General features: G+C 43.8%; 1 protein-coding gene across 3 annotated transcripts in view; it reads right to left on the bottom strand.

Moving 5' to 3' along the window:
• Nucleotides 1-13,956, bottom strand: part of ndrg3a (ndrg family member 3a) — a 32,458-nt gene that overhangs the window by 9,214 nt on the left and 9,288 nt on the right. For 2 of the 3 annotated variants that reach the window (XM_082533406.1, XM_082533407.1), the window contains exons 2-3: nt 7,538-7,619; nt 5,511-5,543 (exon numbers count right to left, since the gene is read on the bottom strand). In XM_082533406.1, the coding sequence (XP_082389532.1) occupies nt 5,511-5,543; nt 7,538-7,594 (90 nt within the window). In that variant the 5' untranslated portion in view covers nt 7,595-7,619. Of the gene's footprint in view, nt 1-2,156; nt 2,543-5,510; nt 5,544-7,537; nt 7,620-13,956 lie in introns of those variants that run through there. The other variant, XM_082533408.1, reaches the window with a different exon arrangement.

Below are 13,956 nucleotides of genomic sequence, written 5' to 3'. Positions count from 1 at the left end.
CAGGAAGTGACATTAAGAGAAACAATAAACTACACAAGAAGAGGCAAATGCATTTCCCAGATTCCCCCAGAATCACCGAATCATCATGTTACAATGCACAAAACCTCCCAAGATCAGCATGATCTGCAGCTGCAAACTACACCCTGCACGTTCCAGCCACATGCATGCACGCTAGGGTGTCTGTGCTGCACAGAACAGCGGGTGGTGCCTCATCCGCTTGCCTCGTCAGAAGGCCCACTGGTCATCAATAATAAAGAGAGAGTGAGCCTGAGTGGAAGAGAGACACAGGTTACGGCTGACAGACTAAGAGGGGAGTGTGACTGACTGTACGCTGCCATTTTTCCCCTGCGTAATCTCGGCCGCCTGCATTTAACTGACGGACATGTGTCCCAGTATCTTCAGAGATAAAGGCTAATTCTCAAGGGCGAGACTGCACTGACTTACATCTGCAATCTATAATAAGAGGAAAAATACTCATCATGTCAGCAACAGCGTGAGATATTTGCTTTTGAGTGGGAGTTGCTATAGCGATTAGCCTGTCGCACAACACATGAAAACTGCATTCAAAAACACCACAAAGTGATGCTCAAGATAGCGAGCTACAAAACAGCTTCTCATTATAACCTGTATTTCTCAGATGGCACAAACCCTAAAGAAAGCCTATCTGCTGACAGGAAGCTCTGCCCTCATCGAAGGGCTTTTAATGAAGCGATTCTGTAACCTCGGTCTGGTGAGGTGACAGAACAACCTGTTAAAGGTGAAAAAACACTCTCACCAAGGCTGTGTTGCTGCAGAATCTTTAAGGTTTTTTAGACAAGGACAGAGTCAAGGACACTCAGTGCTTTGCTCTGAGAAACAATATAAATGCACTTTGTTCAAATGCTGGTATTCTGTTGAGTCTATGTGCTATACGTGCACCCTAACATGTGTTAGGTAAACCGGCGGAGGAAATAGAGCATGAAAGCAAAGAGTGACAGAGACAGGCTGGACATCTAGAGAGGGGAAAAAAGAAGGAGAGCACTGCAATGGCATCAACCTTTTCCCCACTTTAATACATTCATGATAGCTAGCATTTTGACGAAAAGTACGTTAAGGCATTTGGGCTGGGTTGGAGGTGAAATGTGAATACTGAGCAGAGGTTTTATGCTTTGAGGAGAGGGGCCTTTCTGGTGCCACAAATGGGTGAGTACTCATTTTTCAAAGAAACATGGTGAGAGAGTTGGAGTGAGATGAAAAAAAAAAAAAGAACAGAGCACTTTGTCATGCTGATCTTCTTCCCGCAATTCACTGCCTATCAATCCCTCCTCTCAGTTTACTCCACCCTGCCAGGAGAGGCATCAATCACCACTGGGAGCAGCATTACTGGGCGGAAACACCAAGCAGTCTGTAAATGACTTAAGTGCACACATGCAAGTGGACAGAGCCCGGGATCATCTCGGGTACAGGCCAACCTCATCCATTTCTGACACTAACACGACCCTCCCCACCTGCAGCACACACAGTAAGTGTGTGTGCCATCAAAGCAGTGGGCTGAAACAACAAACTCAAGGACTCTGCGGGGAAGGAACAACCCGCTACAGTGGCTTTGGTGGTTTCTTGTCACGGTGTGTGGGGTGGGTGGTGAGTGACCTCCCTGTGATAACAGAAAAAAAGAACACAATGCACACCTGCAAAACGCAACATCTACAGCAATTCACTCATCGCCGGAAAGACATGATGAAGACATGCAGAAACAAACATGTGAGATCCACACACACAGTTACCAACAACCAGCTGATGGATATTGACAGGCGCACATCCTAAAACACTTGAGCACAACACAAGCATCTTTCATATCATCACATTAAAATGCACAACTGCACCCTGAGCAGCTTTAGACTGTGCAGGCTGCACATATGGACGCTGTGTGACCTGTAGTTGCACGCACATACGCACACGCACACACTGAACAAATGGTCACCCCATACCAGCAGCTGCCCAGAGAGCACGAGTCCCATCAAAGCCAGACCCCAGAGCTATTCCCTTCGTTTAGCCAGCTGCTGTCGGCATGTCTTTGGAGAAACAGCACCACAACACCCCTAATCTGAACCAGAACCTCCTTGAAGCACGGACAGAGCCAGGTGTGTCGAGTCAGGCGAGACACGTTTGTCACTCACCACTTCATTTCCAGCGCATGCAATCTGGTCCAGGTCCAGAATAGCTGACATGGTTTTCCCACACAGGAGAGGAGTGGTGTAATGCTATGTGTGAGTGTGCGCTGGGCAGCTTTGAAGCCCTCAGAAAGGAGCAGGAGGAGGGCGGGAGCGTTGGTAGGAAGTGAGGGATGTAGGGTGAGGCAGCTAGAGCAGTAGCGACAAGGAAGGAAGAGAGGGAGGAGAAAGACACAGCAGATGGAGTGAGGAGGAGAAGGAAAAGTAACCTGAATGAAAGCAGGAGGGGTGGGGGATGGATACGATGCAGAGAGAACAAGAGAGAGAGCGACGGAGACAAGAGGTGGGAAAGAGAGCAGGAAAAAGACAGAGGGGGAGGAGAGTGAGACTGCAGTTTGTGCTTGGTAGTCACAGTGCGTCCATACATCCAGTCACTGGTTCTTCTAATTGGATTGCGGAGGGTCAGGTGGGTAGAGGCAGAGGGCGGGGTTTGGAGGAGAAAAGGAAAGGGGGAGGGGGGGAATGGAAGCGGGGTGATGGGGTACAAAGAATGCAGTCCAGGAAAATGTGCAGGCTGCTGACGTCACGCTGTCTTATTGATGAGGAGAGGAGGCTGACTTTGACGGCTCGCCCTGGGCTGTTTTCTGCATCAGCAAAATGGCTGCTTGTCGCCAAGCACCGTATCCACATTTATTTTTGCATCACATTTCATCCGAATGGCTTTAGAACCCTGAAATATCTCCGTGTGAGTGGATATAATCAGATCCAGCTCACAGCAAGAGTGGACTAGCGTATAACGCAGCAGGAGGGCTTACGATAGCAATAGCTTTGCTGCGGATGTTGGCTCATTCAAGGCACCACTTAATCATGTAAATGACTGTCAAGTAGTGACTCTGACACTGAGCTTTGGCTAATGACTCCTCGTGTTCCAGGCTTACGAGCAAAAGATAGCAAGCCACCTTTTCCCCTTACTATCAAAACAGGACATCATCAGGATTTATGTCCTCTAAACTTGCTGCTGAGTCATTTGATCCACGTAGTGTATTGCTCTCTCCTTCTCACTCTCCTACCATCAGTACAACTCCTAACGGTGCAGGGTGTCACGCCTTTGACGGGGTGCTCAGTGCAGCCAATGGCAAACATGTAGACACAGAGTTTGTGAGGTTATAAGGACCAGGGTCTCTTTATTGGTTAATCATATAGCAGCATGTTTGGTTGTAGACCAGTTTCTCTGATTTATTTCCTTTCTTAACCCACAGAGGGTGCCAGCGAAACACATGTAGTCATTTCATGCACTGAATCATCATGTGCCTCAGCAAAGCCCCCTGCAGCCTGAGGAGTCATACAGACGCACAGTGACACTATGATCTGCAGAGATTAGCTCAATTGCATCATTTCCAGAAAGTAGGGTTTGATTTGAACCAATTTTTGTATACTAAAATGCACCAGCTCAAAACATTGTTTACCTGTGACACGGTCAGTTTGATGACAATTGTGTTAATCATATGTTATAGTCTACACAGCCACAAGATCTCCGTCCAGTGTATCAGAAAGCTTTCTGCACAGTCATCTTCACAACACTAGATGAGAAAGCTGTTCTAGCAACACATGGCAGCTCAGCATGTTACCAACACAGTTAAGGTTCTTTTTTTCCATTTAAATTGTCACATGTCTGGAGCTATCGAACAGCCTCGTGGCGCCCTCTAGTGCGCATAATGAGACAGTGAGGATTTGAAAAGCCACAGACTAAATAATGAGAAAGTTGGGCAAAGTTATAAAGAGAAACTGCTATTTTAAAAGTACACACTTCCCTGAAAATGTAAAAACCTACACACTGCATACAATATATAAAACGCTATACATATATAGAAACAATAAACAAAGCTTAAGCAAAAGTTTAAAAAATGGACTTAAAAACATAGCAGTGCGAGACTGCAGCAACACCATGACACTAAAACTATTTTTGAAATGCACAGTCAGCATTCTGGGTTTGAGGAGTCTGTCACACACCTTCCTCTCCCTTTCCTGGCATAAGCAGAAAATTGTAAGAGAAACAAAGCTGCAGCAGTTTGAACCTTTAGGTTCCCTGACTCCACCCCACCACCACTGTCCTCCTCTGCAGGTATGCACAGCTCTGGCACGACTCCTGCAGTACCTGTGGGCTGCCTGTGGTGGGAGCTTTAGCAGCAGGAAGAGAGCAGCTGGATTCATCCTCCAGCTGCTGGAATGTCACGGCTCAGAGTGATGTTGCGGCAGGCAGGACCCCTCCCACACAGGTCTGATGTCTTGTATAGGGTGTGTTCTCCTTTTATCTTAGTGTTATTACGCTGCGTGACGGGTTCAGTGTTATACTAAATATTTACAAGATATTTACTCCATCACGTCTATTGCCAAATGGCCAGATTACCAAATCAGGAGGAACACCAGCACAGTTTGTTAACACTATAAATCTTTTAAGAGAATTGAACCTTCTCACGATCCATCATCAGCACCCTTTTTAGCAATTTCCCATCTTCAGCTGCTCCCTTATTCACAGGGGGTCGCCACAGCGGTTTAATTGATTTGGATTTGAGTTTTTACACCAGTTACTGTTCCCAAAACAATCTTCTCAGGATCAAACTGGGAATTTTTCACTAGTTAGGCGAATGTGTAAAACCACTACACTGTGAACTGCCTGAGCTTCCTGAGTGTGACCATGTGAGGTCATAATGGCTGAAAGGCAAATGAGGTCAAACCACCAGTGGGACGGATTCAGGTTCAATTCTCTCTGTAACTGACAACAGCATGACTTCAAAGGGAATCACAAAAAAGTGGTAATAAAAGATTACACGGTGAACACGAGCAGCTGACTGACTGCAGGATTGTACGCACATGAATGTCTTAATAATAGTTCTGACAGGATGCTAAGGAGCATGCAGCTTGCCTGCTCCGGCTAACATGCTTACTCTCTTCCCCCGCCTGCGTCGGCTATATTTAGCTCTGCCGGGATGCTGGAAGGAGGCGTGACTGCAGAAAGTGAGCTAGGGATGAAAGGTTTAACCCTTAGCAGTCATGATGGCCATTAAAACACAGCACAGAGCTTTCCCCAGCATCGTGACTCCTCCTCCTGCAGGAGAATCGTTGCAAGAAAAAGCAAACTGCCCAAGAGGTGGAAGGCTGGCAAGCCTTCTCCTCATTCTAAGACATAAAAAAGGGGGGATCTGGAAAACTGCTTCCTCAAGGTTAATAACTCTTCTTCTGGAATGACAATTATTTTGAGTAACGTGCTCGGATGTACAAAGAATGCATGGGTTCAGCAGTGTGGAGCTGAGAATGAATCATAATGCTAAATTAACAGTGGGAGCAGAGAGCTACACTTACCTGGCAGTCGAAATCCTGAAAGTTGCGTGCATTCTGCGTGAAAAGGAAAAGAGGAGAGTTAAATGTAGCGTAGTATGCTAAAGCTGGTAATCACTCTTAATGTGTTTGTGTAACCCCACCAGATGGATGGGAGTGTGGTGCAGGATGTATACATGTGTGCAGACAAAATGGCAATAACCCATGTCTGATTACATTTATATCCATGACATTCATGCAGCTCTTCACGGAGCTGTTGATAACTTATCATTAGCTCCTTAGTTTAACAGCATCGAAACTAAAGTCTTTGCTTCACATAATACATGTGATGGTGCACAATTCTGACGTTTTTATGTTAATTTGCATTGTTTGAGGCCTGAGTGGGCAGCCGACCACAGAAAAGATGCCACTGGGATTGAGTTGCAGGAGAGACCAGTGGGGTGTACATGCTTTTAAACGGAGATGGTTTCTACAGAGCGGTCCTTTTCTTCTTCTAACTGCCTGTGCAGCAGAAATCTGGATACAAATCCACCACTATAATGAAATAATGTTGAGATGTGATGAATGTAATGCAAGTAAATGGGGTTGCTTTGATTTTTAATGTTGGGTGAATTACAAAATCGCTATTGGAGTGGTTAAAGAAATGGATGGATAGATTCACTGCACCATGTCAATCATCACACTTTACAGGGCATCTTGATTGCAGTCAGGTGACTCAACATATTAAAGAGACTTTTAAAAGGCTTCTTTTACATAGTCTGGGACGGGAGACGGTGCAATGAAGGTTACAATGATGAGCTAAAACGAACAGCAGCCATCTATGCGTGCCATAGACACGACCTACATATTAAAAATCAGTAAAGGCTTGAGTAAAGCTGTGGTACGTGGTGCCACAAGACAAAGGGGGAAAAAAGTCTTGTCCAAGTCACTCAGCTTAACCATTTCTTTTACATCTAACAAGTTAACTGGAAATACTGACAGCTTGGTCTCCTTATAAATATCAGACCTTAAAGAAAACTAAGATATGAACTACACTGTGATTGGCCAAAACTAACAGGCCTGTTTTGCTTTTATTAAAGGCACTTTAATGTCATACTAAATGACAGGATACATTTATAACCTTCGCTGGCTACCTAGGTGCTCTGAGCTTGACCAGTGTAATAAGAAATTATCAGTCGGCAGTCAGAACCAGTTTCCACCACTTTTACAGAAATGAGGATCCTCCTTCATCATTGTTATCACATCATCAACATCATCTCAATCCACTTTGAAGACTCATCTGTTTAATGAGCTGACCACTAGGTGGAGTGAGAGGTCAGTGCCAGTCTCCTCTATTTCAATGATTTCCATGATGCATTTTCCCCACTCTGTCTTCTAACATAATACATTTACCTTAACTGGCATAGAGCACACTCAGAGAAATGTTCTCATTCTTCAAATCCACCCCTGAGGTGACGCAATCCCCTAAGAGCCGATACATAATCACACACTCCTCCCTCTGAGGCACGATATGCTCCTGACTGTGTCAGTGATCGGGGTACAGAACAAAACAGACACATCATCATCGTCATCATTATTGTTCTAATCAGTTAATCAGGTGTTGAGAATGAAGGCGGGAAGAAGGAAAGACAGGTAGCGCTTCTTGTCTCTTTCTGCTTTTATTGTCCCTCACTCGCTGCAAACTTTCAAGCTTCAGAAATAAAAGAGATGAGTTTCTTTTAGCTTTTCCTTTGATCTCTTTACCTCCTCGCCAGACTGTTTTCTCTGCCTCTGTTACGTATTCTCTCATTGCTTCATTCTGTCTACAACCCCTTTTGCCGCCCCCCCATTCCCTTTACACTTGAGCATATATGAATAATTCACTTTGATGAACGGCACTGCAGAGCATGCATGACTAGTGTATTAGCGTATGTATTTTCCTGGGAGTGCTGTAGTGGGTGCTTATTCATTTTTAGGAGACAACACATCTGTTCATTTTATGTGTATGGTTACAAAAAATTAATCTTGTCGCCTCTGCAGCTTGTCATCACATTGTTCTCGCTGCAACTCACCTTATTGGTCAGCAGCGGCTTGATCTCAGTCAGCTGTACATCCTGGAGCTCATCCATCTTCCTGTCGGATCACTTGAAACCACTGTCCAAGAAGGAAAAACGAAACATTTTCATCAGGAGGAGGACCGCATGCTGCCAAAGACACTTAAAATCTCAGATTAAAAGATGTCCATCTTTCTATTTTGCCTTTTTAAAATTCACACTAGCGCTGTGATACTTATGCCGTTATAAGAGTCAGACACAGAGGGCAAAGGGCCTCATTTCTGCTCCACACAGGTAGTGAGCAAACGCAAATATATATCAGGCCAGATTTAACAAAAAGTTTTCTCATTTGTTTTCCCCTTGAAGCCAGCCGTTTGTCCCTGCTCGTAATTACTGAACAAGAATCCTGACACAGAAGTGTCCCCCTCCCCCACTTTCCCTGAAATGCTACCTATTTTGCCCCCCTGTTTGCACAAGGTGAGGACAGGAAGTAGCATTGAATTTCTTGGCCGTTCCTAGAAGCGTGGCTCATGTTGCACATAGCAGCAGATGGAGGCTCTAACTCTTCTAGGTCAATGCTTACAACCGGCAAGCTAAAACCACAGCAGACAGCCTTTCTATAGATGGACGGCATTAAAAGAACAAACACACACTATGCTAGGAGAAACAAGCAAGACGTGTAGGCAAATGCAATTGGATGGAAGACCGGCCAACTGCTACCTTTTAATCACTTCCTGAATCCAAGCCAACCCCCCTTGGAATGACATTGAGCTGCTGGTATCAGATAACCTTCAATTGGTTAGAGAAGAGTCAAACAGCCAAGTTCCAGCAGGAGACACCAGAATAGATGACGTCACGCCATGTTTGTTTTACCAGCAGTTTCACCCTGCAATTGCCTGACAAAGGTCTAAACCCACATCTGCCTGCTGATGCATGAATCGGCTCAGGGGTCGTACTGGACTAATAACAGATTTCAAATTGCATGGGAAAAAGCCAGGGAAGCAGATGGCAACAAGTGAGCACAATCCTCAAATTACATAAAAAAAAACAGTTCAGAGAAAGAAAAAAAAAAAGTGGAAACATCCAGGATTGGAAGGACTCAGCGATCAGTAAATGGGGAGTGAAAACATGCCAGGCAAAATCCCTGCTGACAAATCCGGCTTGGGAGTGGAACTAAATAATATTTAGACAACTGAACAAGGAAAAGAAGAAAAACAAATATTCTGCATGCTTGAGCAGATTGGGTGTATTGGTCGGATCAATCCAATACTTCCTCAGGCCGTCACAGAAAGGAAGGAGGCAAAGACCTGCTTTATTTGTAGCTGGCTAGTGGGGTAATTGAAGTGTTTAGTGCGACGGGGGTCAAGGCAAGCTTAAACTGACAGGCTGACTGGGTGGCTTTCATAGCCTAACCCCACTGACCTCACCGCCTTCTATCCTCTACACCAGCAATATTACAGAAGCAGAACGCTTGCTTTTATCTTGAAAACTGCTCAAATGCTCTACACCTTTCTTGTGAGCGACTTGCTTTGTGCAACCTGGCGTTGCACAAAAATCAGCCTCTCTTAGACAGGCACTGTTCATTAATCTCACAGCATTTGAATTTGCGCTTTCCTGTATAAGCTTGGACCCAGTAGCATATACATGTCACCTTCAAAACAGCACAGCAGCTCTGAGTGCATATTATACCAAGGCAGGCTCACACACTGAATCTTCAGTTGCTCAGCTCATCATTGCTTTGTAAAATGTCCTAAACAGCCACGACAGGAGAAAGAAAAATAGGTACACTAACATTTTTTACTGGGTTTTAGAGTGTGGCTGTGATGGGTAAGGTTAAAACAATTGATTGCTAACAACTTTACAATCAAAATATTGGCAGAACATTAACAATAGCAGAAGTCAGTTTGTTGCTTCCAGCTGTTTTTAGAAGTCTTTTTTTCTATGTTTTCCTTTACATGCTTACTTCACTTACTGAGAGCATCACAAAGCAGAGTGAGAGAGTTGGACCTATTTATGCACATGGCATAGTGCATCATCAACAAGGTGTGAAAGAATTGATCACTGACTTCCTCAATTCACAAAGGTGAGCAAGTAGCTTCTCTATTATCGAGGTGACTTCCTAAATATAGAAGCCGAGGCAGGAAAACTCACAATGTCACGAGGGTTACCTGCCTCACTCTGTCACTGTTGTGGATATATGTGAATGAAGCAGAGAGGAACACTAACGTAACGCTAAGTCGACCTCATCTAAATGACAAAATGCCATCATTTATCAGACTGATGAAGCCGGAAATGTTACATATCATGTGACTGTAAATTGGGTACAGACTAGCTGTATCCCAGAGCAGCTCTGCTGGTCTCATAACCCCTTGTAACAATGCAGGTAAAGAGCACCAGATCACATTTAGAAACATCCACTGCCTTCGCCACCCTTTTCCTGCCTACTCTATGTCTGAGCTACCATTCAGCATCTACAGCTGTTGCCATAGAGACAAAGCTGGTTGCTGATGTTTATTCTAAACTGGGATAGACCCAAGGGACAGATGTAAGGCAAAGAAACAAGGGGAATAGATAATGGTAGAAATGAGAGCTGCCGAAACACGTTTTGAGCTTCATTTCCTTCAATGCCGTGGAACAATGCTCGAGTGTAACACATACATGTTATCTCGATGATAGCAAAGAATTCTATAACTGTAACAGGAAATGATTCCCAGGCTACAGCAGGGAAATTCACTTTGCAGCTTGCAAGGTTTGTCCCACATTCACACCGCACCATGGATGTGGAGGAGGATGGGGGAAGGATTCAAAGTGCTGATATGGAACAAGATCTTCCTGCCTTAACAGTATTACCATCTGTTGTAGCCGATCACTCACAAACAAATACTCTCTAATACCAGATTCTGTTTTACTCAGCTCCACCTGCATTAATACGAGTAACACCAGATTACATGCTGGATCTCACACTTTAATTTCCCACATCTGTGCTCTTCAGGTTCTTTCTCCTGCAAAAGCGTGTTGCTTTTAGGAGAGCCTCATCGCCAAGGATAAATATCAGCTCACACAACGAGGAAAGGAGCAGGCAACAGAGGATCCTGCAGAAAGTGTGTCAAGAGAAAACCCACATGAGGCTCTTTCGACACTGAAAAGGTCATCTTTCATTACATTCTAGAGTCAGCAGTGTCTCTGAGAGACCAGGAGGTCTTCCAATTCTGGCAAAATGACTTTATCGGAAGAATTGCAAAGACATGCTGAAATCTGTCAGTTTAATAAAGGGATAACTCATTTACCATCGCCCCCCTCTCCTCCCCGCTCTTCTGCTGGCAAGCACTCCTGCCTACCTCACACAGAACATCCTGAGCTTTAAGCAGAGACAGAGCCAGTCTTTGCTTTAACAGTGAGACGCAGGCGCCTGAATACATCCGTGTGTGGACACAGTGGCGTATGCCAAACACTTCCTTGAGATATACCTCGTCTCTGCCAACAAAAGGAGTCCTGTAGCTGCCATGTCAGCAGGCATCCCTGAGTGATTGATGAGCAAATCCCCCTCCTCCCACTTTTTCCTCTCTCCCTCATCCTCTCCTTCTCTGCACTCTCTCCATCTTTTCCTTTTTCTGCTCATCTCCATCACACCTTGGGCCATCAGGAACTGTTTGCAGGTGATGTGATGGGCAACTGAAAGCCCAGCTGTGCCACCACTTAATTTAGCCCTTTTTCACCATGGCAACAGTGACTTCAGATTTACTTGTTTACGTCATGGCCGCACTTTTGACTCTGGCCTCTCTGCTTTCGTGCTGAATATCAGCACAGTGACCTCATATTAACGTGCCTCCAGGGCTACGAAGACCCTGACTCAGCCATCAGGTGTACTGCTATGGCGATAAACAATGAAATCCTATCGACTCACTGTCATCCGGCACGGTGGGAAGAGGATTACAGCAATGACGGTGGGGTTCAAATGAAGGACTAATTAACAACCCCCAAGAAAACCAATTAAAAAAAAACAAAGCTCACAAAATGTTACAAACATGGTTTTAAATTTAATTTTTATATAGAAAACTACAAAACAAAAAGTTTCAGTTCTGCTGCATTGCTTCTGATTTGATCTTTAATCTTGCACCTTTCCAGGTTTACAGTTCTACACATTTTAAACATTTCACTTCAACAGTACAAAAAGCATCTTAGTCATTGGTAATGTGTCACTTTGCCCTACCACGCATTGCCTTTTTAAAATTCAGAATCCTTATGGTTTATTTATCTTAATGACTTTAACTTCAAACTATCCTCTTAGGCTGATCTAGATTCATTTGAAGTTTGTTTTCTGTGGTATGTAAAAGGGATTCTTGCTTAAAAGCAGCGAAGATTTATTTTCATGTTTTGATCCTCTGAAAGTCGGTGCTGCAAAGTTTTCAGCTTGCACAAAATTTTTTTTAAAAAAATTAAAATGACTTGAGACACTGGCCAAAATTTGCAAAGAGTAGTGGTGGATCACACTAAAGCTCTGTGCAGGAACTGTATCCTCCATAGAACAGCGCATTTCTAAACTGATGATGCTTGACAGGTCAGCTCGCTCTCTGTGAGAGTTTAAGGTCTTTGGTGAACTCGGGTGCGTTTTGATTTTTTATGACCACACATCATTTCACACAGAACAAGAGGGAAAGTTCAGCAAAGCCTTCAGATCCCCTATAAGTCTCACCTTAATCCTCAAGAAACTAAGCTAATTTAGTGAGTGAAATGACAGACTAAAGTCAGGGATTAGAAATGGAAATTTACGGGCGCTCGCTGTGTGTGCAGGTGGCCATGTGCCACATGACTGAAAGGCAGCAGCTCGAGTTTAAATCTGGCCTGAAAAACTTTCTGGCCCACACAACTTTCCAGTGGGCCAGATCCTGGTAAAAAAAAGAAGATGAAGAAGCAGAAACACTTCCATGGTAAAAAAAACAAACTATCATGGCATGTATAAACATATGGGCTCATTTCTCCTTCCCCTGGTGCATTTTTGAGTGGCAGTTTTTGTCTTTTGGATTTTATTAAAATTGTATTGACTTTATTCCTCGATAAAGCTTCTTCTTCTTTTGCTCTCAGTATTTTTATTCTAAAGTGAAATGGCTACTTTTGGTTTCCCAAGTTTACTGATCTGATCGTGCTGACAGCTCGACTGCCCAGAGCGAGGCCTGTAATCCTGGAGGAGCTGCAGAGGTGATGATGGGGGTTCAGAGCCGGAGCCATTCCAGCAATCATCATGGGGTTATGTGAGGTCCTTGGACAATAAGATGGACGCGCCTGGCGAGCTGACTAAGACCCAGGAACACTGTGTAATTTTATTGTGTTGCATGGAAATGAGACTACACTCACAGTTCCCTAACCACAGTGTAACCATATCTGGCTCCAGGACTTTTCGTATGTGATGGGTATTTACTGTGAGCGGTAATTACTGTGGAGGGACTGCACTCTTTGGAAATTAAATGTGGTGTAGTCCCAGGCATGTTACTACAAAGAAACATTTTTTGGCCTTAATATCAAACTGTGAGTGGAATGAATCCATATTACTTGCCAAAGGATTTCTCTTCTGTGGTTGCTGTCAGAATCCAGTATCTACTCTGAATCATCCAGTTGGAATCGAAGTGGATTCTTCCATCAGCTGACACAGAGATCATGCAAACAACTGTGGCTGTGGCCAAAAGTTATAGATAATAAAAGGAAAACCTCTAAACCACGTGATCTTTTCAGACAGGCAGTGCCAAAAGGACAGATACAGAAACTCTTAACACCTCACCTCTATTTATTTTTTCACATCTTTACTTGCCTCCAATATATGCAGATTTAATTTATTGAGCTTTTTAAAAGTTATTTCACTATTTGGTATTTTCTATTTAATTGTGCTCTTTTTCGGTAATTTTTACCTTCTTTTTTGTCATATTGCATCTAGTTACTCTATTTAAACGTTGTTGTTACAAGTTCATTTAGCCTTCAGTGTCATTCCCAAAAACTTACAATTAGAAATGTTCCTAAAAAAAAAAAAATCCATGGGAACAATACAATTGGAATTAAGTGGGAAGCATTAGATAAACTGACAGAGAATGACCCTTTAATATTTTAGCCGCTATAACACAAAATGTCCCAACCTTTGGGGAAAATTTAAGGATATTTTATTATCTAATAAATAACCCAGTTTGGTTATCTCGTTCTTGACTTGGGCCTATGACCAACTCACTTCCACTGACGGGACGCAGACTTATCTGCCCATCTGCCAAAATGTTACAATCACAGAGGAACACAAGCATGTCTGTCCTCAACTAAAACTCCTGTCCTCATTCAACACTTCAGCGATCTTCACATCACAATAGAAAACAGGCTAGCACAAATTCCACTAGCCTCCTGCCAGCCATTCAGAGAGCCCGACATCCATGTCTGCTCCTCTGTTTTCAATTTCGGGGTAA

Source organism: Aulonocara stuartgranti (genome assembly GCF_965226115.1).
Source record: "Aulonocara stuartgranti genome assembly, chromosome: 5".
Lineage (NCBI taxonomy): Eukaryota > Metazoa > Chordata > Actinopteri > Cichliformes > Cichlidae > Aulonocara > Aulonocara stuartgranti.
The sequence above is the reverse complement of the archived record's forward strand: the minus strand, read 5'-3'. Positions and strand labels throughout refer to the sequence as shown.